The sequence below is a fragment of the Vipera berus genome, assembly GCF_964194415.1.
Source record: "Vipera berus genome assembly, chromosome: 1".
Taxonomy (NCBI): domain Eukaryota; kingdom Metazoa; phylum Chordata; class Lepidosauria; order Squamata; family Viperidae; genus Vipera; species Vipera berus.
Genome location: NC_138202.1, coordinates 69,910,585 through 69,938,350, shown reverse-complemented (window position 1 = coordinate 69,938,350; position 27,766 = coordinate 69,910,585). Strand labels below are relative to the sequence as shown.

General features: G+C 40.4%; 2 protein-coding genes across 9 annotated transcripts in view; one reads left to right on the top strand and one right to left on the bottom strand.

Moving 5' to 3' along the window:
* MIDEAS (mitotic deacetylase associated SANT domain protein) overlaps window positions 1-1,491 on the bottom strand; it is a 93,022-nt gene extending 91,531 nt beyond the window's left edge. For 2 of the 3 annotated variants that reach the window (XM_081313993.1, XM_081313996.1), the window contains exon 1: window positions 1,416-1,491. The gene's annotated coding sequence lies outside the window, so the exon portion shown is untranslated. Of the gene's footprint in view, window positions 1-1,347 lie in introns of all 3 variants that reach the window. The other variant, XM_081313995.1, reaches the window with a different exon arrangement.
* Window positions 888-27,093, top strand: PTGR2 (prostaglandin reductase 2). 6 transcript variants are annotated; one of them, XM_081313997.1, is made up of 12 exons: window positions 4,530-5,222; window positions 6,019-6,271; window positions 7,665-7,784; window positions 10,162-10,241; window positions 11,014-11,132; window positions 12,384-12,575; window positions 14,185-14,355; window positions 15,358-15,567; window positions 20,397-20,518; window positions 22,021-22,108; window positions 22,751-22,790; window positions 26,382-27,093. In XM_081313997.1, the coding sequence occupies exons 2-12, from the start codon at window positions 6,255-6,257 to the stop codon at window positions 26,444-26,446; spliced, it is 1,224 nt and encodes a 407-aa protein (XP_081170123.1). In that variant the 5' UTR covers window positions 4,530-5,222; window positions 6,019-6,254; the 3' UTR covers window positions 26,447-27,093. The 6 variants fall into 6 exon arrangements, with proteins under 6 accessions (XP_081170127.1, XP_081170124.1, XP_081170123.1 ...); XM_081313999.1 differs by adding an exon at window positions 7,307-7,343 and having other exon boundaries at window positions 4,530-6,235; XM_081314000.1 differs by having other exon boundaries at window positions 4,530-6,235.
* Window positions 27,094-27,766: the final 673 nt, after the last annotated feature.

The window sequence follows — 27,766 nt, the reverse complement described above, 5'->3', positions numbered from 1 at the left end:
GTAAAGGTTGGGATTGAGATTAAGAGAATGGCATGCCTACTTGCCCAAAGAAAAGAAGTTGCCAGAACATACGTTATAAAAAGTGCAAGTGGGGAAATGCCCATCTCTAGCACATTTTGTTTTGTGAACTTATATTCTGCATTTCAAATGGCAGGTTTTCTTTAAGCCACTTGCAGATTTTACAAAGAAATACTGTAGGACGACAAGAACTCCCTGCAACATTTCAGTACAAGCGCTCTGCTCCGTACACCTTGCAAGGTTGCAATCTCTCCAAAATAAGCCTTCGTCAGACTTACCAGAAGGCTTGTCGGTATTATGTAAGGCAGTGCCACATGTCAGTGGGTGTTGGGAGAGAGCTCTCTGCCAAAGAATCCCCTCCTCTCGAAATACGAATCAAAGACAGAACAGGATAGCCTCAAACATTTATCCGAGGCTATGTTGCAACCCTGAGCCCGAGTAGGCTTCTCTTTCTCCGTTCGCGGCGAGAAACAGGGAAAACCTGCTGGTATTCCAAGAATGACGCCTGATCCTCGCTCACGGGGCAAAAAAGGGGCATTTTCGTACTGACCTGCAAGGCAGGAAGGGCTGTTTCTAGTTGGCGCTTGCAGCCGCGTCCCATATCTGGAAGGGCCGCTTCGCTACCTAAGCTTCCCGCTCCCTCCCTCTATTAACGGCAGCAGCAAAGGAGGTCACTCACGGGAAAGCTTCGTTCGGGAAAGAAAGGCCCCAAGATCCCCTTTCACGCGGAAGATCGTAACAACTCATCGCCACCCGTTCTGCTCCACGGTTTATTCCAAAGGGTCTTCAAACTTGGCCCTTTTATGACTTGTGGACTTCAAATCCCAGAATTCCTCAGCCAGGCACGCTGGCTGAGGAGTTCTGGGAGTTGAAGTCCACAAGTCATAAAAGGGCCAAGTTTGAAGACCCTTGGTTTATTCGGTTCGCGGCGCGTGGAATCCGAGGCAAAATTAAATCGTCTTTTCTAGAGCGAAGCAGCACTCGGGGAGCTCCAAAGAGGAGCAGCCCAAAACCTGAGTTAGTTTAAAAAAAAAAAAAGAACAACAACAACTGCCAACTCGTGACAAGGGCTTTCTTAACTTTGCAAAAAAAAAAAAACCCCTCCCCACGCCGAGGGTTCAATCGGCTGCCCAGGCCGCTCGCTTTTGCAAAACAACTCCGAGTCGCTCTGCTGTCACTCACTCGGCGCCTGCTCTGCCCTGTTCTATATTTGCATAGTCAACGCACGCCAACCTTCTCTCTCTCCTCGTAAACTTTCTCCTGCAACTTGCTCGGCTTGGAGGGGAGCAAGGGCAGAAAGGAGCAAAACCCAAACCCGGATTAAGCTACCTGCTGCAGAAGCCCAGGGCACCGAAGAGCGGTCGCAACCCCAATCCAGCGCGGAAGGACGAGCTCACCTCAACAGTCCAGACGGGAGGCAAAGGCGCCGCCGCCGCCGTCAACCAGCCAAACCAAGCCAGCGCCAAGTTCGCCTCTTGCGGTAGGATTCTGGGAAGGCGTCACTTCCTAGAGTGGTAGATTCCGAAACTAGCCTTTTGCAAGTCGGTGCCACCTCCTCGCGATGCCCGGTTCCTCGGTCTCGACCGGTCGCGTGAGAAGGTGCAGGACTTATTAAAAATGGTGGGCGGTGATTATCGGGGAAAGGAAGGACGTTTTCCTATTGACAGCTCTTGGGATTCCTTGAACTGAGTTTAGCATACTTGAAGCGCACTTTAGTCTTGAGCGACGAGTCCAGTTTTGCACCAGTTCTATTAAAACTTGACGCTGGCAAGCCTCCCAGACGAGCCCAGTTCCTTGGCACTTGGCCTCCTTCCTTTCAGTTTTGAGCAAGATAATTAATGTTAAAAAGTTGCTGCCTTTCTGCAATTCAAATCCGGCTGAGTCGTTTGCTGCATGCTGCCTAATGCGTTCTTCCTCAACCTAACGCTCTCTAGGAGAGTTGGAAATAATCATAGCCAGAAATTTAGGGGTGGTCTAGACCCAACATCTGGAAGGTGCCAGGTTGGAGAAGTTTGGCCTAATATTAGACCCCCACCTGATGTCACTTCTCTGCATTAGATTTCCTGTGCTTTGATTTGTTTTTGTGCTGTGTGTTCCTGTCAGGATCCTGTATTCTTGTAGGCAAAGAGACAGGCTGTAGATATAGTGCACATATTAGCCTAATGTGCTATGCAGATCAGTCATACAAAGTTAATTTATGGTATATCTGTTGTGTGAACCAAGAACATTTGGATGAGTTATTCGTATGTTGTGTGAATATAGCTAAGAAATACTGCCTACTCTTCCATATCTTTCCCACCAGGTTTCAAAATGAGGGAGCCAGAATGATTATCCATAACCTGACATGTCCTTTCTCTGGTTGTGTTCATACAACACCCCTTATCCTTTCTCTGGCTGTGTTCATAGAAAAACCCTTATTTAACCAAAACATTGTTTCTAGAATTAACAATGGGTTCACACATTACACCACATAATTTATGTAACAGGTTTGTTTAGCAACAATGGATTAGGATCATGAAATCATTAAGACCAAAAATTGCTTTGCCATAGCTAATATGACACACAAAGCTGTGTTAACTTGTATGTCCTGGGCAAATTCTCCAGCACCTTGATAGTTGAGTTTTCCCCTACCTGAGCAGATCTAGAACCTTCTCCCAGCTGTTAATGCTTCTTGTAGACCTCCCTGCTTAGGCCTCTATTTACCTGCTGCCTCTCTTTCCAACCTCTCTTTCCAAAGTAGTGGATGTGAATAGTAGAGAAGGATATGACTCCTCATTAATAGGAAGGGTCAGGAATAAGGCAATTGCTTATAGTACTGAGCCCAAAGGATTAGGATACAATGGTAACATAACTGAGTTGTGCTGTCATTTTGTGCTGTCATTTAGGAGAATGCTGGAACATGTGGTATTTGAGCTGTGTCTGTTAGCTGTTTCCCAATAGAGCTTATATATTGGCATAGTTGGCTTCTTTGTCTCTGTTTAGTGCCATTTTTGGACTGGGTTAGTCTCAGTGGATATAACAGGTGACAGCTGTTCCATTTACATAGCAATAGCAAAACTTTTTTCCCAGCCCTCAGAGATGTCATTGCAATATATTTTCTAATCGAAAATAAGAATATTGTATACTCTTTTGCAAAGGCAGCTTGCAGAAATGACTAGATGGTTTTACTATGATAAAATGCATTGTTCTGGTATTTTTTACATATGGAAAAAGTCAATAAAAAGGAAGATAAAGTAGGAAATAGTCAGATAGCACACTAGCTTGGAAGAACAGAAGTTTATAAAAATATATTGTAAAACTTTTTTCCCCCTAACATGGTAATCTGGCACTAGATCAGTATTTCTCAACCCTGGCACAATTTTAAGATATGTGGATTGGCTTGGGAATCCTGGGAGTTGAAGTCCACACATCTTAAAGTTGCCAATGTTGAGAAACACTACTCTATATTATTTGGTCTTAGTGTCAGACAACGAAGATAAATGATCAGAAATATCAAATTAGCTTGCCTGAGGCCAAAACTGCATAGCAAGAGTCTACAAGTACAATTATTGCCTATGTGTTCCGCACAGTAATTATGTACTCTGAGCGGAATTCGTGAGTCTACAATGCAACTCTATCCAAGTTGAATTAGAAGCTATCCACACCAGATTGCCTTAAAGAACCACTTATTGTGTTTATGTATGCATTTTTTTCATTATTGGACTTCTGTTTGTGTTAGTTTGATGTTAGGCTTTTTATGACATTTCATGTTTTCAAGATACAAATTCCTGGAAATTGTTTTTGTGTTTGGCAGGATAAATAGATCAGTAATATTTAGACCACTATGGTGGGAAGGTAACAGCGTTCTGTGCGCCTTTGGCGTCTAGTCATGCCGGCCACATGACCACGGAGACGTCCTCGGACAAGCGCTGGCTCTTCGGCTTTGAAACGGAGATGAGCACCGGCCCCTAGAGTTGGAAACGACTAGCACGCATGTGCAGGGGAACCTTTACCTTTACCTAATATTTAGCTCTGATAACTTCCATTCCAGTTTCGACAGGCAAGGTTTAAAATGCATGCATACATTTTAAAAATGTTGACCCTAGTCATACTTCTTTTGGGTAAGCTTTCTGTAATGGGAATCCTGCTGTCCCAACCAATCTCCAACTTAATGCCTCTTTGCCTCCGTCATGAACAGCATGTGAAGTGCAGCTCTGTCAAGCTCTTAAGTTGCAAGCATACTGATATCCAAGTAGGCTTCAGTGGGCAAGACATTGGTAGAAAATGAATGATTTACGTGTTTTTATTAGAAGTTTGAAAGCATAACAAATGCTAATAATAATCTAGCTTTATCAAACTCTGAAAATCCTAGTTCCTTAAAGATAGCATCAGCATCTACAATGAAAAACTTTATGAAAATAATCACTACTTGACCATGAGAAAAACACCATACGGATACTAAGCAGACGTATATACACACTTAAATGTTGATAATATTTATTTAAGTATAAGAACAGACGAGAAGATTTGGTTTCTTACTATCAGTCGTGTTGGTGACGTGGATTCTTGCAGAGCTTTTTAGCTGTTGGCTTTTCATTCCTTACATTTGTTCTTCTCACAACCCATACTGGGTTTTTTTCTTTCATTGCTGCAGCTGTTGTTGCTATGCTGTCTATACTGTTGCTATGATTTGTAAGACTTCTGCATTTGCTAGGTCATGGTTGTCTCAGATTAACAGTGATATCATTCATTCTGCTTGTAGTCTCCTGTCTCCAGTTTCTAAATAAATGAGAACAGTTTAATAAGGAATAGTTTCTGGGACCTAATACTAGGCTGTAGGAGTTGCCATTTTTACAAGGGTCAGAAATCTGAATGAGTTTGTAACACCTTTCCAACCAATACATGTATTAAAAATGTAAGCTATGCTCATAACTGTTTATACCTTAATGTGTTGGAAATGGTATTATCAGACTCCTTCTGATTTAAGGCCACAATAGACTAGCAAAGCTCTTCTCCTACAATGTCTATAATAGGGGGAAATTATAGCTACTCATATCTAAAAAAGAAAATATTGATTGATTGATTGATTGATTGACTATGTGTCATCAACTCAGTGTCGATTCTTACCCAATATGTAGATAGATTTTTTTTTCCAGGAACATCATTCTCCAACCTGGTCCTTCAGGGTTTCCAGCAGTGATGTAATTGAGTCAATCTGCCTTGAGGTTGGTTATCCTGTTCTCTTTTCCAGCACTGTGAAATTTTCCAGAGAATTAGGTCTTCACATAATATGTCCAGAGTATGATAATTAATACATGCTTACATGATAATTTGGAATGAAAATTAAAATACCTGTAAGCTAAGACCAGTTGGACTTAATATTTTATGGGAGACCACAAGAAAACTGCACAAATTATATCTATACAGTCAGACTTAACTTAGCTGTATATGGGGAAAAATAAGTCAGTAGCATTCTTATCTACAATGTGCCATATTGCTGCTTGTCAGCCCTTCACAGTAGACCAGACTAGAAAACTAAAGTTATGAATGCTGATATCAGTTTTATTATAAGGTTAAATAAAAGAATCTTTAAATTCTAAAGATGTTTTCTCCCCTCCCTTTATTTTTATGAGAACTAGAAAGGGGTCAAGTTTGAGACACTTTCTCAAATTACATTTCTTCCTCAGACTCAAATTTCTTTTATCAAATCAGTGTCTTCGATGCAGCTCTTCTTTTGTTCTCAAAGTCATTCCTATTACCCATTACATTTCTATGTTCACATAGCCCACTTACAGTGATTAACTGAACTGTTTTTTTCTGTTCCTGAATTCATGTGAAACCTTCATCTGTAAATTAATTGCATAGATTTGGTTTGCCCAACACAGTAAAATATGATTGGCTGCTTTATAGATTACACTGAATCTGACTGAATAGTTAACCAGAGAGGAAGGTAAATATTTGTTCAGAACTACCGGTAGTATATTTGCTTGGAATAGTTTTCATTTATATACTGTCTTTCAGGTCAGCATTAACATGCAAGTTGGCTTAAACACATATAGTCATGTTGTTGTTAGCTGCGAAGTCGTGTCTGACCCATCGTGACCCTATGGACAACGTTCCTCCAGGCCTCCCTGTCCTCTACCATCTTCTGGAGTCCATTTAAGCTCACGCCTACTGCTTCAGTGACTCCATCCAGTCATACCTATTTCCAAATAAGCATACTGACTCATTTCAAAAGGTTGACTGTGTGGCACCAAATGGCAGATTTTGAAAGGTTGCATTTTATTTTATTATTATTTTATTTTATGTTTGAGTTTGCTTATTAATTATGGTATTTCTATAAAATGTATGTAATACTGGATTTTTTTTCTTCTCGACAGTACAATATACTTGGTATGTCTGAATAATAAAAAAATTGACCATATTCGCCATTTAACTTGGTGGAAAATAATCCATCATGACACTTTTTTTACTCTACAGAACACTTAAAAATCAACAAGAAGCACATAGTTGGATATGCCCCTACTTTCTTTTTATTCACCCAGCAGCACCAATTTTACTGGGTGCTGAACTCCACTAAATCAGTGTTTTTTCAACCTTGGCAACTTTAAGATGTATGGCTTTCAACTTCAAAAATTTCCCAGCCAACAGGGGAATCTAGATCTGATCTAATTTAATGGAGCTTAATTGCATATGTAAGATTTCGTCTTAAAAAAACTGCAGTAATAAAAAGTGACCCTGAACTATAGCAGAAGACTGCAGTTCTGGGCTTATATATCCAGGACCCTTTCTTTCCAATAAACATGTGTACAGGTAATCCTTGACTTACGACCTCAATGGAGCCCAAAATTTCTGTTGCTAAGTGAGACAGATGTTAAGTGAATTTTGCCCTATTTTACAACCTTTCTTTCCACAGTTGTTAAGTGAATCACTGCAGTTGTTAGTAACACAGTTGTTAAGTGAATTTGGATTCTCCATTGATTTTTTTGTCAGAAAGTTGCAAATATGACCCCGGGACATTGCAACCGTCATAAATATGAGTTTGGCTGCCAAGCATCTGAATTTTGATCAAGTTACTGTGGAGATGCTGCAATGGTCATAAGTGTGAAAAACGGCCTATGTCACTTTTTTCAATGCTGTTGTAACTTTGAACAGTCACTAAATGAACTAACTATAAAACTAAGCTAGAATATTATTTTTCCATTACCCTTTTAAATGGCTTTGAGTAGTCTTTCATTTCCCTTTTAAGAGGAGGCTGGGCCAAACAGAGGCCCTTTGAGCTTTTTTTGCTTTTGTGACTTCTTCTCAGATCCAGAATCATAGGTGGTTGGAGACTCAGATCTGGGGTGAGTAAATCTGGGGTTTAGCCCAGAGGAAAAAGTGGGATAAGTAAAGAAACCCTTTGACTTTGTGCTTCAGAGCACAAACTTCTTAATAGTTCTATGTTCCTTTATATTTCACAGTATATTGATTGCTAATGGATTATACAGTTAAATAAAAAATTACTTTGTGCTAATGTGTGCTAGATAATGACATTTCCCCACTCACCCCAAAATACCATAACTATTTAATATAGTATGAATTACATTGCACAATGTGCCCAATTACTTGCTGTATAATGATAATAAAAATGTCCATGTTTTCTCCTATCCTGAATTTCTCAAAAGAAGAGAAACTGGTAGACTTAAAGTGAAAACAGCCAAAGAACTGTCTTGGGGAGACTACTTGAAATATCCATCTTTCAGGAACTTACAGCCCAGCAAGGAGAAAACCTATATAAAACTAAGGTTAGTAGGAATGTGTAGGGAGTTATCTATAGCGCTTTTTTTAAAGAGAAACTTTGTAATGTTTGAGATGGGATGTGTCTAGTGTGTTGAAATGCTAAATTCAGAAGATTGCAGATAGGAATTATATGCCCAAACCACGCATAAAGTTTCTGAATAAGATCTGTCCCTTCCCAGGATCCAGTAACAGGGGTGTCAAACTCAATTTCATTGAGGGCTGCATCAGCATGGTGGTTGCCCTCAGGGGACTGGGTGGGTGCGGCTAGCATGGGCATGGACTACTGGGTGGATATGGCTGGGGTGGGCGTGGCCTACTGAGTGGGCGTGGCCAGCTCAAAATTGCTTGCATCAGGGTGCCTGTGCAGGCCTGGGGCGGATCCAAGGGTCTCTGGCGGAAGAGGGTGGGACTGGGGCAAGCGCCGAGACATGGTCCACTGGAGCAGCCTCACCGTCCCTCTCAGGCCATGTGTGTGGGGCCCCCAGACGGTGGGGCGGGCTGCCCAGAGCCTTGGGCAACGGAGGTCAAGCACCCCGCCCTCAAGTTCAGGGACCCCGCAGCCCAGCCTATCCTAGCCCCACTTCCCCAAGGGGGCGCCCAGCTGTGCTTACCTCCTCCTCCTTGAGGCTGCTGCTGCTGCTGTGCTCACTCTTCTTGGCCAAGTTGCTCATGGTGTTGCGGGAGGGCAAAATGTGTGGGTCACAGGGAAGCCCACTCCCTCTCCATGCGAGGAAACCCAGCTTTGTAACCAAAGCATCCTCAGCGATAGGATGGGAGACCACCAGGAGAGGTCAGGAGGAAGGGACAAGGGGATGGCGAAAGGGCAGCAGGGCTGCTCGGGGCCAAGTGCTAAGGCAGGACTTCCCTCAGACCTTTCCTCCCTCTCATTATAATCTTATCTATCTTCCTTCCTTTTTTTCCTCTTTCCCTCCCTCCCTTTTTTCCTTCCCTCCATCCATTCCTTCCTCCCTCCATTCTTTCCTCCCACCCTCCGTTCCTCCCTCCCTTTTTTTCTCTCCCTCTCTCCCACCCTTCCTTCCTACCTACCTCTGTTCCTCCCTCCCTCCCTCCATTCCTTCCTCCCACCCTTCATTCCTTCCTCCCTCTGTTCCTCCCTTTTTTTCTCCCTCCCTCCCTCCCTCCCTCCCTCCCTATCTCCATTCCTCCCTCCCTTCCTTCCTTCCTCCGTTCCTCCTTTTTCTCTCCCTCTCTCTCACCCTTCCTTCCTACCTCTGTTCCTTCCTCCCTTTTTCCCTTCCTCCCTCCATTCCTCTGTTCCTTCCTCCCACCCTCCCTTCCTTCCTCCGTTCCTCCATTCCTTCCTCCCACCCTTCGTTCCTCCCTCCCTCCATTGCTCCCTCCCTCCATTCCTCCCTCCCTTTTTTCCCTCCCTCCCACCCTTCATTCCTCCTTTCCTCCCTCTGTTCCTTCCTTCCTCCATTCGTTCCATCGCCTTCTCATCTCTTTCCTTCCTCTGCGTTCAGGAAGGGGTGATGGGAGGGGGAGAGATTGCCAGCACTGCCATGTTGCCACCGGTCTTGCTATCCCATGTGGGCGGGCGGGGGCTGTCCCGATGAAAGGAAAGCCTTGTGGCTTTGAGGCTGGAGGTGCTGGTGGGAAGGAGGTGGTGCTGATCTATAGCCTGGTTGCGTCCATCAAAGCCAGAATGCACTCAGCCTTAGATCCACGGGGCAGCCCCACTCTGCCCCCCTGGGCACATGCGCAAGCGGAATCCGGCGCCCCTGCTGGCTGTCTTGCCCCACAGGCTGACTTCACCCAGGAGCCGGCACTGGCCGTCTCCTGTGTACACATCCAGCAGGCAGGACAGAGGCGGCGCGTTCTAAAGACTGAAGAAACACAGTCTTCTGCACTATTTCCTGACAAATGCTCCAAGCCATGCTTTATTGTCTGTATTTTTATGGATGGGTGGTGCAGAACTACCGGTAATCAATCTGCCCTCCTCATATAATTTCCTATAATTTCACCTCATTCTTTCCTTAAACAAAGGTACATAGCTTTTCATAAGCTAGGGAATGCATTTGCTGAAAATGGAACTCCCCAAAGTAGAATGCAAGGACAAAAAAATTAAATATGTTACAAAATTTACATTGAATTTTATTTATATTAAAATTGATATTATTGTTTCCATTTCCCAAATTTATTTTTTTCCCCTTCCAGGTATGTTAAGAATATACGGTAATTGGTTAAGCAGTTTTGGAGGGGGCCTGGTGCCATACCCAGAAAATACATAAGGCTCTTAGTTATACAGGTCTACCATAAAACTAAAACCATATGCTTGTGTTTAATCATTTGTTAGATTTTTAAACTGCTTACTGGCAGTTGCCCTCTAGGTGGTATTAAACATTGTCATTTTTTTTACAGAGAATCTGATTCTCATCTGTGCCAGATTTTTGCTGGAGGGCTGATGAACATTCAAAGAGTGGTATTGCATTCACGCCCTGGTATGTTTCTACTTGTTGGAGAACATATTTCTACTTGTTGTAGAACATTGTAAATGGGAATAGAAAAGGCATTCAAGAGATCAATTTCTGATGTGCAGATCCAAAGCTTGTTATATAAGTCTTCAACAAGACATTCTTAGCAGACATTTTCTAATTGCAGTTGTGCTGGTGAGAATTTTTCAGTTTGTGTAAGAGTAAAAATATATAAACAAATAACCTAAATAAGATTGAAGTGTGAAATGTGGAAAGTGCTGCAAACAATTTTGTACGTTTTAAATTGTGTACTCATGATTTCTAACAGTAGCTATAAGCAATATTTACTGTGAATAATCTATTCTTAACTTTGAAGGTTATTGTATTTGTGCATTTCCTTCTGCCTCTTGTTAATTTATATTTCACTTGAAATTTATAAAGCAGCTGGCCATTCTTGCACTAAAACTAGTGGCATATTTTTCAAGCCTTTTGACATTAAAATTGCTGTTCATCACAAACTACCTTGCTAGAAATGAGGATATTTAGATACATACATCATGTTGAAAATCAGCATGGCCAACAGGAAGCAAAGCTAGGGAGGAGAAATACAAATAGAATTTGTAAATATCAGAATAGTAGCTGACCCAAGGTATATAGCTTCACAGAAGAAAAACATCCTTTTGTAAGGAATGAGTCCTCTGAAGTCAGGTATGATTGTTGAGAAATGCTAATTTAACTCCCATAATCTCAAGAGGAAGGAGAGACCAAGATGCTAAACCTTTGGTCTGACTCATTCTAGGCATCAATGGAGTGCCGGTTGCAGAAAACTTCCGTATGGAAGAAGCCACCCTCTCAGACAAAATTGCTGAGGGTCAAGTTAAAGTCCGTACACTTTATTTGTCTGTGGATCCTTACATGGTAAGTGGGTAGAATGAAAATATCAAAATATCTGAAGAATATTTGGCCAGTTGATTCTTCATTTGATCTGCCAGTCATGTGTCACTGTAAATAGTGATTTAAAGGTAAAGGTTCCCCCGCACATGCGTGCTAGTTGATTCCGACTCTAGGGGCCGGTGCTCATCTCCATTTCAAAGCTGAAGAGCCAGCGCTTGTCCAGGGACGTCTCCATGGTCATGTGGCCGGCATGAATAGACGCCAAAGGCGCACGGAATGCTGTTACCTTCCCACCGTAGTGGTCCCTATTTTTCTGCTTGCATTTTTACGTGCTTTCGAACTGCTAGGTTGGCAGAAGCTGGGACGAGTAACAGGTGCTCACTCTGTTACGCAGCACTCGGGATTCGACCCGCCAAACTGCCGACCTTCTGATTGACAAGCTCAGCGTCCTAACCCACTGAGCCACCGCGTCCCTATAAAATAGTGATTTATGGGTATAATAATAATAATAACATAATAATAAAGTTGTAAGGGACCTTGGAGGTCATCTAGTCCAACCCCATGCTCAGGCAAATGGCTGTCCAGTCTAATAGAAGGGAATATTTTGTTTTGCATAAATGCCCATGACCACAATTATAACACACATACTGCAAGGTATTTGGAAAATACCTGAGATTTTGGTTTCTTCCTTCCATGCAGATTGCCAATATGAATATGGAAAGTATTGTAGCTTCTACAGTTGAAGCCAATGTAACTGGGAGAAAGAATTATAGGAAGATATAGAGAATATATTTAAACCTTATACCATACATTAATTCCATTCTGAAAAAGTGTACAAATATTCTGTATATTGTAATTTAAAAAATCAGCATTGGAATTTAGTTAATGTGAAGTAAACTTAAGAGTTCTTTGTATAATAACTTCACTAATTACATTCATTTTCCACAGAATTACATCAGAAATTTGTGTTGCATAATTTGAATTATGATTTTTTTTCTAAGATGTATCATATGAACCAGAACAAGGGGGGGAAAGATATTTTGGAGCATCAACCAATCTCTTAGTCTGTCAGGAATAAAAAATATGACCCTTATTCTTCCTTCTTAAGCTTTTAAAGGATTTATTGTATTATTTAGCGGTTTCCATATTTTTACTTTGACTAGCATTAAAATCCTTGTAGCTTCATGTTTTGGCCAGCTATGTGTTTCTTGACAAAGAGAAAAGAAAAGGATTGTGCTTTAAAGGATTCTCTTGCTATAAATAATTGTTTTTTAGCGGTGTCGTATGAATGAAGATGCTGGCTCTGACTACCTTCAGGCTTGGAAATTGTCTGAAGTTACTGATGGAGGTGGAATTGGTTGTGTGGAAGAAAGCAGAGATGTGCGTTTTGCTCCAGGAGACTTTGTGACTTCCTTTATCTGGCCCTGGCAGACCAAAGCCATTTTAGATGGAGAACAACTGAAGAAGGTAGCATGGTGGCACTTGATTCCATTTCCTTTGGAGAAAAACAATATAGATGAGTGTGCCCTGACCTCTAGCAATATGTGATTAAAGACTATGGATATCCATGGAGAGGGGGTTGACATGTAATGACAGTGCCCCAGGAGCAAGTATATAATAACAATATGTATGTGATGATGTTACTGCAGTTTGTTGAGGATATCGCTGTTAAAGAACAACCCCCACCATTTTTATCATTGGGACAGTTGTTTATGGCACAGTATCCAATGTGGTACCAAAAATGTGGTTGTTAGCTGAGTACCAAAGGAACAAGGTTATACTGTTATACAGATAATTTTTGACTGTGTGTGTGCCTTTGAGTCAGCTTTTTGCATCCTGGCAACTGTCTAAACAATTCCTGCAGTTTTCTTTCCACATTTTCAGAAGTGGTTAGCCATTGCCTGCTTCATAGAGCTAAGAGAGAGTGACTGGCCCAACTACCAAGGCAGCTTCATAGCTAAGTCAGGGCTGGAACTCAGTGTTTCTCGGTGTCTAGCCTGATGCCTTAACCACTGTACTAAACTGGCTTCAAATAGGACCACAAAACTTTTTAAAAAAAAAAAGACAAAAAAATGTCTACCAACTTTGAACCTTTTCAAAAAAAAATCCAGCCATTGATAGAAATTGATTCAGAGATGCAACTTGTTAAAGATTGTATGATAAAGTGGGCCCAGAATTTTCAAGAAGTTATAACAATGGATACTTGGGAAAAAATCTGGGTTAGAAATGTGAAATTTACACAGGCCCAAAATTTAAGAGAGAATTTTTATAAAATGTTTTATAGATGGCATTTAGATCCTAAAAAATTAGCAAGTATGTATCCGAATTGCCAGCCCAAATGTTGGAGGTGTGGTTGTGAGGATGCAACGTATTTTCATATATGGTGGACTTGTAAAAAGGTCAAAGCTTTTTGGATTAAAATTTGGTGGAATATGCAAAAGATATTCAAGAAAAGGATAAAGTTTTCTCCGCAATTGTTTTTATTGGGTATTATTACAGATACTACTGTTGTAGATATTAAATTGATGTTGAATTTAATTACGGCAGCGAGACTTTTAGTAGCACAATATTGGAAGAAGGAAGAACTGCCGACTATAGAAGAATGGACTCTAAAGGTTTCTAACTTGGCAGAGATGGCAAAGATCTCAGCGTATTTGAAAGATCAATCGCAACAGAGATATACTGTGGAGTGGAAGAGATGGATAGATTATATTCAGCATAAATATGGGACTGAAAAGTTTCACTTAGCATTTGAATAAGTAGTGGATTTATATGATGTATAACTAGCTTGTAGTTATTTTATTAAGAGTTAAAGTGCGATAGAATTTAATATCTTATTGTTGTTTGCATATTTTAGATTGTTTGTTTTTATTTTAATACCCTGTATTTAGCTCTGGGAAGTCGGGGAGGGGGGAGGGGAGGGGTGGGGAGGTTTGGGGGGAGGGGAGGGGGTTTGTATTTTAAAAATGTACTGTAAAACGTTTCAATAATAAAAAAAAAATCCAGCCAAAAAATCTGAATGGATCTCGACTAGAATGATAATGCTTAATTCAATCTGATTCAATTTATTTTTCAGATCGAGCAACACCTTGTAGATGGACACCTTTCCTATTTCTTGGGTGCAGCTGGCTTGACTGGGCTGACATCTTTGCTGGGAATCAGAGAGAAAGGACATGTATCTCCAGGCTCTAATCAAACCCTGGTTGTCAGTGGAGCTGCTGGTGCTTGTGGTTCCCTGGCTGGGCAGGTAAGAAGCTATAAACTCAGTCTAATTTGTATTATTTGGACATATGGAAGCCACTATATTTTTTTTCTATACCTCAGGAATAGATAGATTTTTCTCGTGGGACATATACAATACATATATACATGATAAAATCTATCTGTGTGTGTGTGTGTGTGTGTGTGTGTGTGTATTGCTCAAAAAAAGGGAACACAAGATAAGACATCCTACTACAGTATTAAATACAGTACATTGTGTTGTTTAAGTGTTCCCTTTATTTTTTTGAGCAGTGTGTGTATACATGCATATGCATATGTATATGTATATGTATATGTATATGTATATGTATTTTGGGGCAGAGACAGAGTTCAAAGATACAAGAGTATGCTAAGCTTTGCAGAGGTGAAAGTGCCCATTTTATCCTGAAATCATCTCAGCTCCAATCAAGCCAACATTCCCAATTTGAGAAGACTTGGGGGCATGGGTGCAAGTCTTAAACATGTTTCAGAACTCTCCAAAACAAAACAAAAAAGGTCTAAATATTTAGGCCCCATCTGTAAGATCATGACATCACTAGTCACACCCCGTGGTCCTTAGGAGATTTCATTTTATTTTTTTAAGTTAAAAGTCTTTTTAAAAGTGCTGCCTTTAATCCCAGAATTTAAAAAATTGCCTACCTCCATTTAGTCTTTCTTCCACCTCACGTGCTATGTGGAATAGGAAGTGAGCTTCTATTAGCACCAACTGTTTCTTTCTGTTGCTAATAAATGTGAGCATTGCTGCTTTCATTTGAGACTATGACAAAAAATGACAATGGGTTAAAAGATCCTTTTACCCATTCCATAATTATTGTCCAATTTGGTTTTCTCCCTCTCTGCTGGATCCTTGTGAGAAAAGATGCATAGAATGATTATTTTGTAACTGACAGAAAATTATAGATTTAATTTTGGGTGGGGGGAATCCTTGTGCTGAAAGACAAGTGATTGCAAAAAACTGACTTTGTGTAATGGTTTTCTGTTTTCAAAGATAGGTCTCCTGGAGGGCTGTTCTAAAGTAGTCGGTATTTGTGGCACAGATGAAAAATGCAGGGTTTTGGTCTCTGAAATGGGTTTTGTTGCTGCAATCAACTATAAGAAAGAGAATGTGGCACAGCAGCTGCACAAACTTTGCCCAGATGGAGTGGATATCTACTTTGACAATGTTGGTGGAGACATCAGTGATACAGTAATAAGACAAGTGAGTGTGCTGTGCCTCCTTTTTGAGTCCCTTCAGGCATTTGTGTGGATCCATGGCTGGGTCAAGGTGGAGAGGAAAAAAATACTATGTGCAGTCCCACTCCTGCTTCCTACATTGTTTTGGCTTTAATGTGAGTAAAGTTCTGCAGAGGATCTAGGCCCCAAATATTGCAAGGGCCCAGATAGCTGGAAAATGGAGAAAGGGCACAAACATGCAGAACCCTCTTCTCTCTCCATTTTGAGCTCCGCCTGAGTCCTTGTGTTGGTGCAGAATGCAGGGTGTGTGTGTGAGAAGTTATGGATGCATTATCAAAGGAATACAAAATTAAATTGGCACAGCATTCAGATAATCAAATCACCAACTTTTCTACACCAAGATATAACTAATCACTAAACCCATCTGAGCCACACTGAAATGGTTTTGGATTCTTAAGACACTTTCTAATATAATTGTTTACCTAAAATGTGGCAGATAAATATGAGCAGCTAGCTTGAAATAACACAATTTCTTTCCCATACTACTGTAACGTAGTATGGAAACTAATATATGTTGGAATATATGTTCCTGAAAATGGAGCAGTGTCTTCTTTTATATTGTTCTATCACAGTGGTGGCGAACCTTTTTGAGACTGAGTGCCCAAACTGCAACCCAGACCCCACTTATTTATCGTCGGGTGCCGGATGGGCATGGCCCACTGGGTGGGCGTGGCTGACATGGGCGTGGCCAGCTCAACGTCACTTGTGTCAGGGGCACTTGTTCTGAGCTGGTCAGGACTGGGGCGGATCTGAGGGTCTCCGGTGGAGGGGGGATGGGACCAGGACGAGCACCGGGTCATGGTCCACTGGAGGAACCTCACTGATATTAAAGGGGATGGGGGGAGACATATTAAAGGGGGTGAGGGAAGACATATTAAACAGGATGGAGAAAGACCTATTAAAGGGGGTGGGAGAAGAGATATTAAAGGGGGTGGGGGAAGACATATTAAAGGGGATGGGAGAAGATATTAGAGGGGGTGGGGGAAGACATGATATTAAAGGGGGTAGGAGAAGAGATATTAAAGGGTGGGGGAAGACATGATATTAAAGGGAGTGGGAGAAGAGATATTAAATGGGGTGGGAGAAGAGATATTAAAGGGTGGAGGAAGACATGATATTAAAGGGGGTGGGAGAAGAGATTAAAGGGGGTGGGGGAAGACATTAAAGGGGATGGGAGAAGATATTAGAGGGGTGGGGGAAGACATTAAAGGGGGTGGGAGAAGAGATATTAAAGGGGTGGGGGAAGACATGATATTAAAGGGAGTGGGGGAAGAGATATTAAAGAGATATTAAAGGGAGTGAGAGAAGAGATATTAAAGGGTGGGGAAGACATGATATTAAAGGGGGTGGGGGAAGACGGGGTGGAGGAAGACATTAAAGTGGGTGGGAGAAGAGATATTAAAGGGGGTGGGGGAAGACATGATATTAAAGGGGGTGAGGGAAGAGATATTAAAGGGGGTGGGGGAAGAGATATTAAAGGGGTGGAGGAAGACATTAAAGTGGGTGGGAGAAAGATATTAAAGGGTGGGGGAAGATATTAAAGGGTGGGAGAAGACATTAAAGGGGATGGAGGAAGACATGTTATTAAAGGTGGGGGGAAGACATATTAAAGGGGGTGGGAAAAGAGATTAATGGGGTGGGAGAAGAGATATTAAAGGGTGGGCGAAGACATTAAAGGGGGTGGGGGAAGACATGATATTAGGGTGGGAGAAGAGATATTAAGGGGAGGGGGAAGACATTAAAGGGGGTGGAGGAAGACATGATATTAAAGGGGGTGGGGGAGGACAAGGGGTGGAGGAAGACATATTAAAGGGGTGGGGAAGACATGATATTAAAGGGGGTGGGGGAAGACATTAAACGAGGTGGGGAAGACATATTAAAGGGGGTGGGGAAGTGTATGTGTACACTATGTGTGAGACAGAGAGAGAGAGATCCCCTTTTTGTAAGTTTGCTTACTTTGCAATGCTTTCCTTTCTCCACGCTTTTGCTTCCCTGCTGGCTCAATCTCTTTCTCTCTGCCACTTCTGCCACCCAGATCTACAGTTGCAGAGCAATTTCGTTCCCTCCCCCACGGCCAATCTGGATAGCAGAAGGATTTTTGAAGCCTCTGGAGATGTCCCGGTGAAGTAACTGTCTCCTCCGCAGCAGGCTGATAACGAGCCTTCTTCTTCTTTTTCTTCGGCATATTTGCAGCAATTAATCACAGCTTCCTCAGTGCCGGACTAACTAGCTAATTGCCTATATCCTTATCAGGGGCAATAAATCTTGAAAATAAAAACAAACCATCCTCTGCTACCAAATGTCAGGGGAGGATTATTACTCCTCTATCAGAGGGTGACGAACCGTGGTTTATTTGATGCATGGTGAACATCAAAGAAAGAAATCCGAGGCATATTCTACTGTAAAACTTTTAATGAGAAAACAAAAGATCTAACTGACTACATTCTCTCATCAGGCAGAATACAAAATAAAAGTGAGAAAACTTTTTCTAGACATGCACACTTAGTAGGACAAAACAGAGTAAAACCATAACATGTCTGAACATGTGACGTTCACTGTAGTTACATGATAAGATAGTAACACAGGTGCAGAGAGCAGGGGAAAATGTACAGACAGAAATGAACAAAGCTGGCAAAACTAAAAAAAAAACGCAGTGACATGGCCCCGCCTCCCTCTTGGGTGATGGCGCACATGCCCACAGGGATGGTTCCGTGTGCCGCCTGTGGCATGCGTGCCATAGGTTCGCCACCCCTCACATTTCTGGAGTTTTGTTAGCCAAGAAGGACACAAGATGCTTATTACCCACATATCTTTATTATTTTTGCCAGCTCTGATTTCCACTGATGTAGCCAATGAACGCAAAAAAGTTTTTCATGAAGATTGGAGTAAGTTTGCATTTTGTTCAGCTTTGTGACTGAAAGCTTTTTTCTTAAAAGATTTTCTGTCTATAATTCACTTCTATTCTCATCCAAATTAAATTGCACAAGTGCTCCAATCTCTATCACATCATCTTTGATAGCTGAGGTATGCTTAAAAGTCTGGCCAAAGTGACAGTGTGACCCATATGTTTGCATGACATATTACTCACAGACTAATTAGTAGTATGAAGCCAGTCTAATGATATTAGAACACTTGGATTCATTTAGTAAACTGTATTTAAGTTAATCATAGTAAATATGCTGTTGCACATACAGTTTTGGTTTCACTGGAGTCCCATAACAAACCATGATAACATAAAAGTGACACATCTGATTATATCATTACATACTATAGATGCTGCAGTTACACATTTGCATTATGGCATCCAATGCAAGAATAACTTGTGGCATTTGTATGATACCATAATGAGGTAAGGGTCATCATTTGTCCCTTTTGCCTATACCATATAGTATACAATAACTGAATAGCATTTTGATTCTTTTTTCTTTACTCTTATTTTTCCTGTAGGAAAATTAAGAGAAACATATTGCTGGTTGCTGCAACAGAATGTAGACCAGACAAATGGGATGTTCTTCTGCTCTGTTTCAGTACATGTAATAAAAGCACACTGTTCTTTTAATGATTCTCTTAGTCAGCCCCTTGCTGTTTAATGTTCTATTGCAATTCTATTGCACAGTTTTCAGACTGCGCTTCTAGGAGATCCATGGTGCCTGCTTTAGCCAGTAGCAGCTTGTTAAGATGAACTGTGGGAAAAGGCCAGTGTAAATCAAAGCCTACCCCCACTTTTGGGAAAGTCTAGCTATGGATTCTTACGCTCCAACTTGCAGAGAGGAGTAGAAAATCACTAAGGAAGATTTAGCAATGTCCTTGTCAAGTTGCTTTGCTATGACTTTGGTTCTTACATATACTGAAAATTGACTGAAAATTGGCAGAAGGCTAAGTTACTCCATCCATCATAGCTTTTTTTCGCCTCCTTGCTCCAAGGCTTTTGATTATCCTATGCATTTTTCTCTATTTTCTCACAGCAGCTGTGGTTCCAGCATACTTTCTACTAGTTCCTAACTGCAGAATGTAGTGTAACGTAAAATGAAGTGTGGGCAGTAAGGGCTTTGTTATTAGTGCAAACAAGAAATAATTAGACATATTCTTCTCTACCTAAAGCAACGGTCTCCAGCCTTTCAGGCTCTGTGGAGGAGCGGCAACAGCAGGGGAATGGTTTTGTGTGTGCACGCATCACTTGCGCAAATGCAGCATTGCAAGCTTGCCTGCCGCTTGTGCAGCCCGGTTCCCAACCAGGCTGCGGCCCAGTTTGGATTGCAGACCAGGGATTGGGGATACCTGACCTAAAGGACACATCTTCTAAGAGATACATAAACAGGACTAATATATTTGGATGATACCTAGGTGGCACAAAAACTTAAGAGATTTATGTTTATTTGCTGCAATCTAGTGGTCAGTCACATTTTTGAAGGTCAGATTTTTTTTTTACCTTTCATACTTGTAAACCCTTACAATTTTTTAAAAGATAACTGTAAAACACAGTAATGAATATGCTGAGTGGGCAAATATGCAGTCTAAATTCATATCTAAAAGAATAAGTGAAAAAAAGAATATAATCTCACAGCTTGGTTTTCTATATTTGAGTCCTGGAATCTTCTGTAACATGCAGAGCAGCTGGATTTTGGTGCATAAAGTCTTAAGAATCATAAATATGAAAGAAACCTATTATTGTGAATCATTTCATATCAGTTAGTTATAAGTTGAAGGAGTAACTTTCCCATCCATAATATTTCTAAAAAATACTCTTAAGAAATACAAACTGCAATACTCTATCGGTCTTTTTGTTTCCAACAGATGAATTCAAATAGCCATATTATTTTATGTGGTCAAATCTCCCAGTATAACAAGGACATGCAGTACCCACCTCCTTTACCTCCAGAGGTAGAAGAAATAAGGAAATCACGGAATATTACTAGGTATTGTTCGTAGGCTTATTATTTCTCTGAATGAAACACTGAATAAAATCTGCTGAAATATGTGAATGCTTCTTCTTAGTTCTAAAAATTGCCTTTCTAGATTGATGCACCATCTGCGAAACAAGGTCACTCAAAAAATTACTGGAGTTGAACTTGCAGCTTTGCAGAAAATTCTGTCAGTGGGCTATCAGTGACAGCTCTTTGATAGAAAAAGAAAACAGGAAGGCCGATTTCCATATATGCTGAGGGAAATTGGAGTTGAAACTACAGTAACAAATATACAGCTAACGTAAAACTTCATCAGTGGAGAAATGTAACATGTTTCCAGTAGCACTCAAGTCTCTCAAACCATTTACTGACTGGAGAATGAGAAATAATTTTGTGCTTTATTAGCACATTTCAAATGGTACCTGGAGAAGATGAAGGCATTTAATAGATATTTGATCAGAAATTTAAAGTGATGCAGCAGAAGGTTGATCCACCCTTTCCCAGTCTGGTGCTTTTTATATGAATTGTATTAGAATTCTCCATTGTTCCCAGTGAGATTAGAACAGATTATTCAATTATTCTATTGCATCGGAAAGTCACTTATCCTCTGTTTCGAGGTGTGTCTTTTGGAGTAGGCAAAAGATGGGCACTAAATTCATGTTGTGTCAACTTTGGAATGGCACAGATGTAAAGGTTCTAGTGTCCCAATAGACTAAAATATAATATATTTATTTATTTATTCATTTAATTAGTTTTATATACCGCCCTATTCCCGAAGGGACTCAGGGCGGTTTACAGGGCAAAATTTAAAAGACAATATAAAAGTTGAAGTAAAAATAGAATTAAAATGAATTAAATTAATAGCCCAACAAATTAAAACAAAGTTTAAAAACTTAAAACCCCTCAGTCCAGGCCAGATAAATCAAAGAACCAGGTTTTCAGGTCCCGGCGAAATGAACGAAGGTCGGGGGCAGTCCGGAGTTCCACAGGCAGATCATTCCATAGGGCAGGAGTGCCCACAGAGAACGCCCTCCCTCTGGGGATCACCCGCCGGCACTCTGACCGGCGGCACCCTAAGGAGGCCCTCCCTATGGGAGCGCACAGGACGATGGGAAGTTGATGCTGGCAGCAGGTGCTCCCTAAGATAATCCGGGCCTATGCCATTTAGGGCTTTATAGGTCATCACCAACACTTTGAATCTCACCCGGAGGGCAACTGGAAGCCAATGTCTGTAGTTTCTCTTAACGATTCTTAACATTGGAAGTTGTTTCATCTGCCGAAGAAACAATTTATTTTGGACTATAACCTATTGAATTGTTACGTATGCAACTATAAATATTTTTCTGTAAATGATGGTTACAATTAGATTGGAAATTTAATTGTTGCCCTAAGTGTTTTTTATGATAATGGTAATAGTTCCCCTTTGCACATAAAACTGATTCAGAAAGGCATTTCAGGATGTTTTTAATGTTTGACATTTGACTGCTGTGAGATGTCAATTTCATTCTTCACAGAGAAAGATTCCTGGTTTTGAACTACATGGAGAAATTTTCAGCTAGTACTCTGCAGCTTTGTCAGTGGATCAAAGAAGGAAAATTGAAGGTATTATAAAAATCAATAGGTAAATTGCTCATGGCTGCAAGCAATCATTTTCTTTCATTGACCTTTTCTTATTTGTTGTGGTTGCTGAAGATGAAGGAATAACTCATTTCACCTTATCTAGAAAAGCTTCTCAGAAATCATCTGATTAGGTGTAACTATAGGGACGCGGTGGCTCAGTGGGTTAGGACGCTGAGCTTGTCGATCAGAAGGTCGGCAGTTCGGCGGGTCGAATCCCGAGTGCCGCGTAACAGTGAGCACCTGTTACTCGTCCCAGCTTCTGCCAACCTAGCAGTTCGAAAGCACGTAAAAAATGGGGACCACTGCGGTGGGAAGGTAACAGCGTTCCATGCGCCTTTGGCGTCTCGTCATTCCGGCCACATGACCACGGAGATGTCTTCAGACAAGCGCTGGCTCTTCGGCTTTGAAATGGAGATGAGCACCGGCCCCTAGAGTCGGAAACGACTAGCATGCACGTGCGGGGGAACCTTTACCTTTACCTTAGGTGTAACTATCTAAAGAACTGAGATTACGAAAGTTTTGTTTTAATAATTTTCAACTGTGTTTAATGAAAGAAAAAAAGGCTAGATTGCATCAAAAGGGGAAAAAATAACCTTTAATGCTATTTTTTTAAAAATAAAACAGGTCAAGGAGACAATCGTGGAAGGCTTAGAAAACATTGGAGGTAAGAGACTGATTCTGTCTTTTGACTGTATATCCTTGATTAAAATATATGGACACAGAAAGGTCCCCTCGTTTATTTCTGGTTCAAACAATAAAATTGACCCAAATCTGAATGCCATTGCTATTCATAGTTAAAGAATGCTAAATTTACTTCTTAATTAATGTCTTTACATTTAAACTGAATGTATTTAAATGTTAAAACTTCTGAATCTAAATTCTACAAAATTAATAGCTACTAAAATATTATCAATACTATCTTTGAGCATTTAAAAAAGTTTAAAGAAACAACTGTTATATGGTTCTTATACTATGCATTTAGAAGTAATTATCTGGCTTAATTTTATTTTTCACAACAAATTCAACCTATCCAGCAATGAATAACCAATTCTTTATGACAGAATTTCTAGGGAGGTTATTATGTTTTTGTATATGTGAGTACTCTGTGTATAAGTGAACTGGAAAACCATATATGTAATTTGTGCGACAATCATTTGTTTGGGCATAAATTGTGATGAAAAGTGTTTTTAACTGCTATGCTGGTTGGAGAATGGGAGCTGAAATCCAAGGTCCCAAGACACCAGGTTGGGGAAGGCTGAGCAATCTAATTCTTACAACTATAGGTAGAATATAGAGCAGGAGTCCCCAACCCTCAGTCCGTGGACTGGCACCAGTCTACAACATGCCAGAAACCGGGCTGGGCAAACAACTGAAGCCCCATCCATGGGATGCAGGGAGCATGCAAAACCACACTTCCTCCAGTCCATGGAAAACTCTCTTCCCAGAACCAGTCCCTGGTGCCAAAAAGCTTGGAGGCTATTGGAATAGAGGATCAAACTAAAAATTCATTAATGTAAAGGATTTCATTTGCTGACCTTATATCAAACATTTGGCTTTGGTTCTGAAGAGAGAAAGGATCTGTATTCCAAGAATATAGAATTCAAATTACATTGCTATTAAGGCACCCATTACTAATTTCCATCATCATCTTCGTTAAAAGAAAATTCCCCCTTTCCTAAGGGATTTCTGTTGGACAATAGACAAAGGTTTTCAGTTCACCCTTTACCATTTATGAATTTCTCTTTTGCGAGAATTATACTTTTAAAATATTGATACCCTTTTCACTTACTCAAGGTAATTTACATACAAAATAATAGAAGCCAATAGACAAAATACAGGTAGTCCTCGACTTACAACAGTTCATTTAGTGATTGAAGTTACAACGGGATTGAAAAAAGTTAACTTATGACTGTTTTTCACACATGATCATCGAAGCATCTCTGCGGTCATGTGATCAAAATTCAGATGCTTGGCAACTTGTTCATATTTATGACGTTCTGGAATCACGTCAATGGGGAAGCCAGATTCACTTAACAACCATGTTACTACTTAACAATTTCAGTGATTCACTTAACAGCTGTGGCAAGAAGAGTCGTAAAATGGGGCAAAACTCACTTAACAAATGTTTCACTTGACAACAGAAACATTGAGCTAAACTATGGTCTTAAGTTGAAGATTGCCTGTAATGATTCAATACATTCCATCAAGTCTGCATTCAAAGGCCACCTAAAATATTTTATTTTGGACATCCAGAAAGGAGGATGAAATCTTGGCCTCTGTACATCACTTGAGAGCCTCAGGTCAATTGCAACAACTGCTGGTTTTATCTCATGTCGTGAGATTAAAGGGCCATGGCTCTGGAGGCCTTTAAAGATAAGGAGTTATCTTGAATTTGGCCCGAAGGAATTGAGAGAACTGTTGCAGTTACCAAAGTTCCGGGGCTGCTGAACGAAAAGGGGAGAAGGAACCAGAGGAACTCTGTAAGTGTGAGAGAGAAAAAGAGGCCAAGAAACTGAGAAAGTATATAGGAAGATATCTCCAAAGAAAAAAGAATGGTGATTGAAGAATGAAAAGCTTTATTAAAAAAAAAAACCTACCAAATTTGTAGTTCTTCCAGAGGCAGAGCCCTATGAACTAAGTGTAGTGGGGAGGAGGGGATTGAGTAATACCTGAGGAATGTCAAGAAAAGGAAAACCAAAAATGTGCATGGGGGGAGGGAATACAAAGGGTCATCTACTTATAAAAATACAAGTTACAAATTTTCATCCATATGAACAAAGCTTCTGTAACTCCAACCCAGAAGGTCCTGGAAAGCAGATGGGAAAGGGCTAGTTTACTGCGTGCTACATACATGTGCTTGGCAGCACCATCACACATTGGGTGGGCTAAGCTTTTGGATGCTACTCAGTCCTGTCTGTTCACTTACCTCTTGGTTTAGTTTACAGTGTTCTTCCTTTGTGTAATGGGTAAAATAAAAATTGTATACCTTTTATGCTCGGACATACAAATCGTTCCTTGGAATGCACACTGTTCATAGAGGACTGCCTGTATACTAAAATTGAAAATCCACATAGAGGCTAGAAGTTATTAAATAATTCTGAGCAATTGAGTGCTTGCATTGTCCTGCTGGAACAATTGCACAAGAGTTGAGAATGCAGAATCAGCTGGTACAATGGCCACTGCTTTGCTTTAGCCTGGATCAGTGGGAATCTGCTTGGGGCTAGCCTTTGAAATAAAATTGCTCTTGTAGCCTCATGAAAGAAAACACAGAGATTTAAAACTTGTACCAACACTATGTTTTGGTGAAAAAGTTTATTTAAACTTTTGTTTCACCATAGTGAAGAATCAGGTTGCAAAGGAGAGGAATCCCTATATGTATATTAGTAATTCAAGCTAATGGTGTGGCTCTGATAATAGCAAATCTGTTATCTTGGTAACAATATGGAACTGGTTTCTCACCGTCTACCTATAGGATTTGTTTAAACTATCCAGTCTAGCCTATTGTCCTACACTTGCCAGATAGGTTTCCATCTATTTATTAACCAGATCCAAGGCTCCTTAGTTTGTTCAAGTCCGGTCAAAATAGGCTGGTGGCTGCTACTTGCACATTAGTGTATTAGAAGTATGCAGTATATAGAAATTGACTTCTGTGGCATACCATACATACTGTACTAGCTAGCTAATTCAAATGATTTGTTGCTTTGAAAACAAGTTGCCTCTCTCCCCATAAACAAATTTGTCAGCCTGAATACAGATTTCCTGCCTTTGTTATTTTTATAACAACTCAAGGCAGTGAACATATTAAATACTCCAATGACCACCCTGTGAGGTGAGTAACTTGTCCCAAGGTCACCCAGCTGACTTTCATGGCTAAGGAAGGACTAGATTTAACAGTCTCCTGGCTTCTAGCCTGGTTCCTTAACCATTATGGGTCCCCAACCCGTCTGTGGACTAGCACCGGTCCACAGTATGCCAGAAACTGCACAAACAAGTGAAGCCCCATCCGCAGACAGCACCCAAAACCACGCCCCCTCCGGTCCGTGGAAAAACATCTCTTATCCTGGTGGCCGAAAGGTTGGGGACTGCTGCACTAGACCAAATTGTCTGTCTTTAACAACACGGGCTGATTGTTGAAGGAAAAGTAATGTTCTTTTGTACATTTCAGTTAATTCAGAAAACTTATGTGTTGAAAATAAAAACACCAACATAAACATTTCAGATTTTGAATTATTTCATCCTTTTTTTCCTCTTACAGCTGCTTTCGTATCTATGATGAGCGGGGGCAACATTGGAAAACAGATAGTGCTTGTTTCCAAATAAAACCAATTTCTGACCTATTTTGTGTCTACCAAGAAAAGAAATGTTTGCATAGTCTGGTATGATCTTAACCTCTGTATCTCTATCCCATTTTGATGATTAGTAAAATCTTTTGAATCTCTTAATTTTTTTCTAAGTTCTTTAGGGACTTCTTCCTCCCTCTCTAGAGTTTCTTTTTCAATCAAAATGTGTTTCATAGTCTTCAGTAACTAATGATAAAATATTATTACTGTACCACTGCTGCAGAAATATGAACTCTGTATGTATAATACAAAAGTAAGGTTAGTTTTAGCTGTTTGAACAAATGTTTGCAAGCAAATTATCATGGCTCATTTGGCCAATTTCTGATTTGGTTTTCTTCTGCCTTTGTTAATATCTAGAAAACAATTTTCTAATAATACTATAGTAGTGTTTCAGAATTTGAAGATAAATGTAAGCCATAGTTGAAGCAGCTAGGATTTTGTAACCAACTTCAAAACTTTAAATTAAGGTTTTTCAAAAAATAAACCATGGCTTACTCCCTGGAAGTAAGTGAACCAATTAGACAAACCATATATTGACTTACGTTTTGGTTATGTATAAATCACGCTCTAATCACTACTGAAAGCAAAACAATAATGAGAATCTATTAAACTTACTTGTTAATGTAATTCTCCTCTGTGATACACTATTCTTTCTGATGCATTAACAGTGAATGAATGCTTTTAGCTGTTCCTATTTTCCCCAACATTTCACTATTACATACATTTATTTAGATTAGGATACTAAACAAGAAGAGACATATCTTAATTATATAACTAAGTTATGGGATTAAAAAACCCTTCCGTACAGTTTACGTCCAAATGTTCCAGCTTCCAAAATCCAATGTAGTATGATGAACATGAGAATTATGACAAAGGAAGAAGCCCCTTCTCTGAATTCCTTTGTGATAAAGAAAAAAATATGGTAGGAAGGCTTTTAATAATTTGTGAAACAAAACTTTGCAGCAAAACATCTGTTCCATGCAGCATGTATCCTGATCACTGTCAGATAAACAAGAAAGCAGCGAACAAGGCATCTGTAGAAACAGCACTGGGTCCCTAATACAGGTAGCCCTCAACTTATGACCACAACTGAGTCAAAAATTTCTGTTGTTAAGTGAGACAGTTAAGTGAGTTGTCCCATTTTATGACCTTTCTGGCCACAATTGTTAACTGAATCATTGCAGTTGGTAAGTTAGTAACACAGTTGTTAAGTGAATCTGGGTTCCCCATTGACCTTGCTTGTCAGAAAGCCACAAACGTTGATCACATGACCCTGGGACACTGCAGTCATCATAAATAT

Excerpts from the sequence above, each read along its gene's own strand:
- PTGR2 (XM_081313997.1), top strand. Across the intron at positions 20,519-22,020 it reads AAATCACGGAATATTACTAG|AGAAAGATTCCTGGTTTTGA; the intron begins GTATTGTTCGTA and ends CATTCTTCACAG. Across the intron at positions 22,791-26,381 it reads AGGCTTAGAAAACATTGGAG|CTGCTTTCGTATCTATGATG; the intron begins GTAAGAGACTGA and ends TTCCTCTTACAG.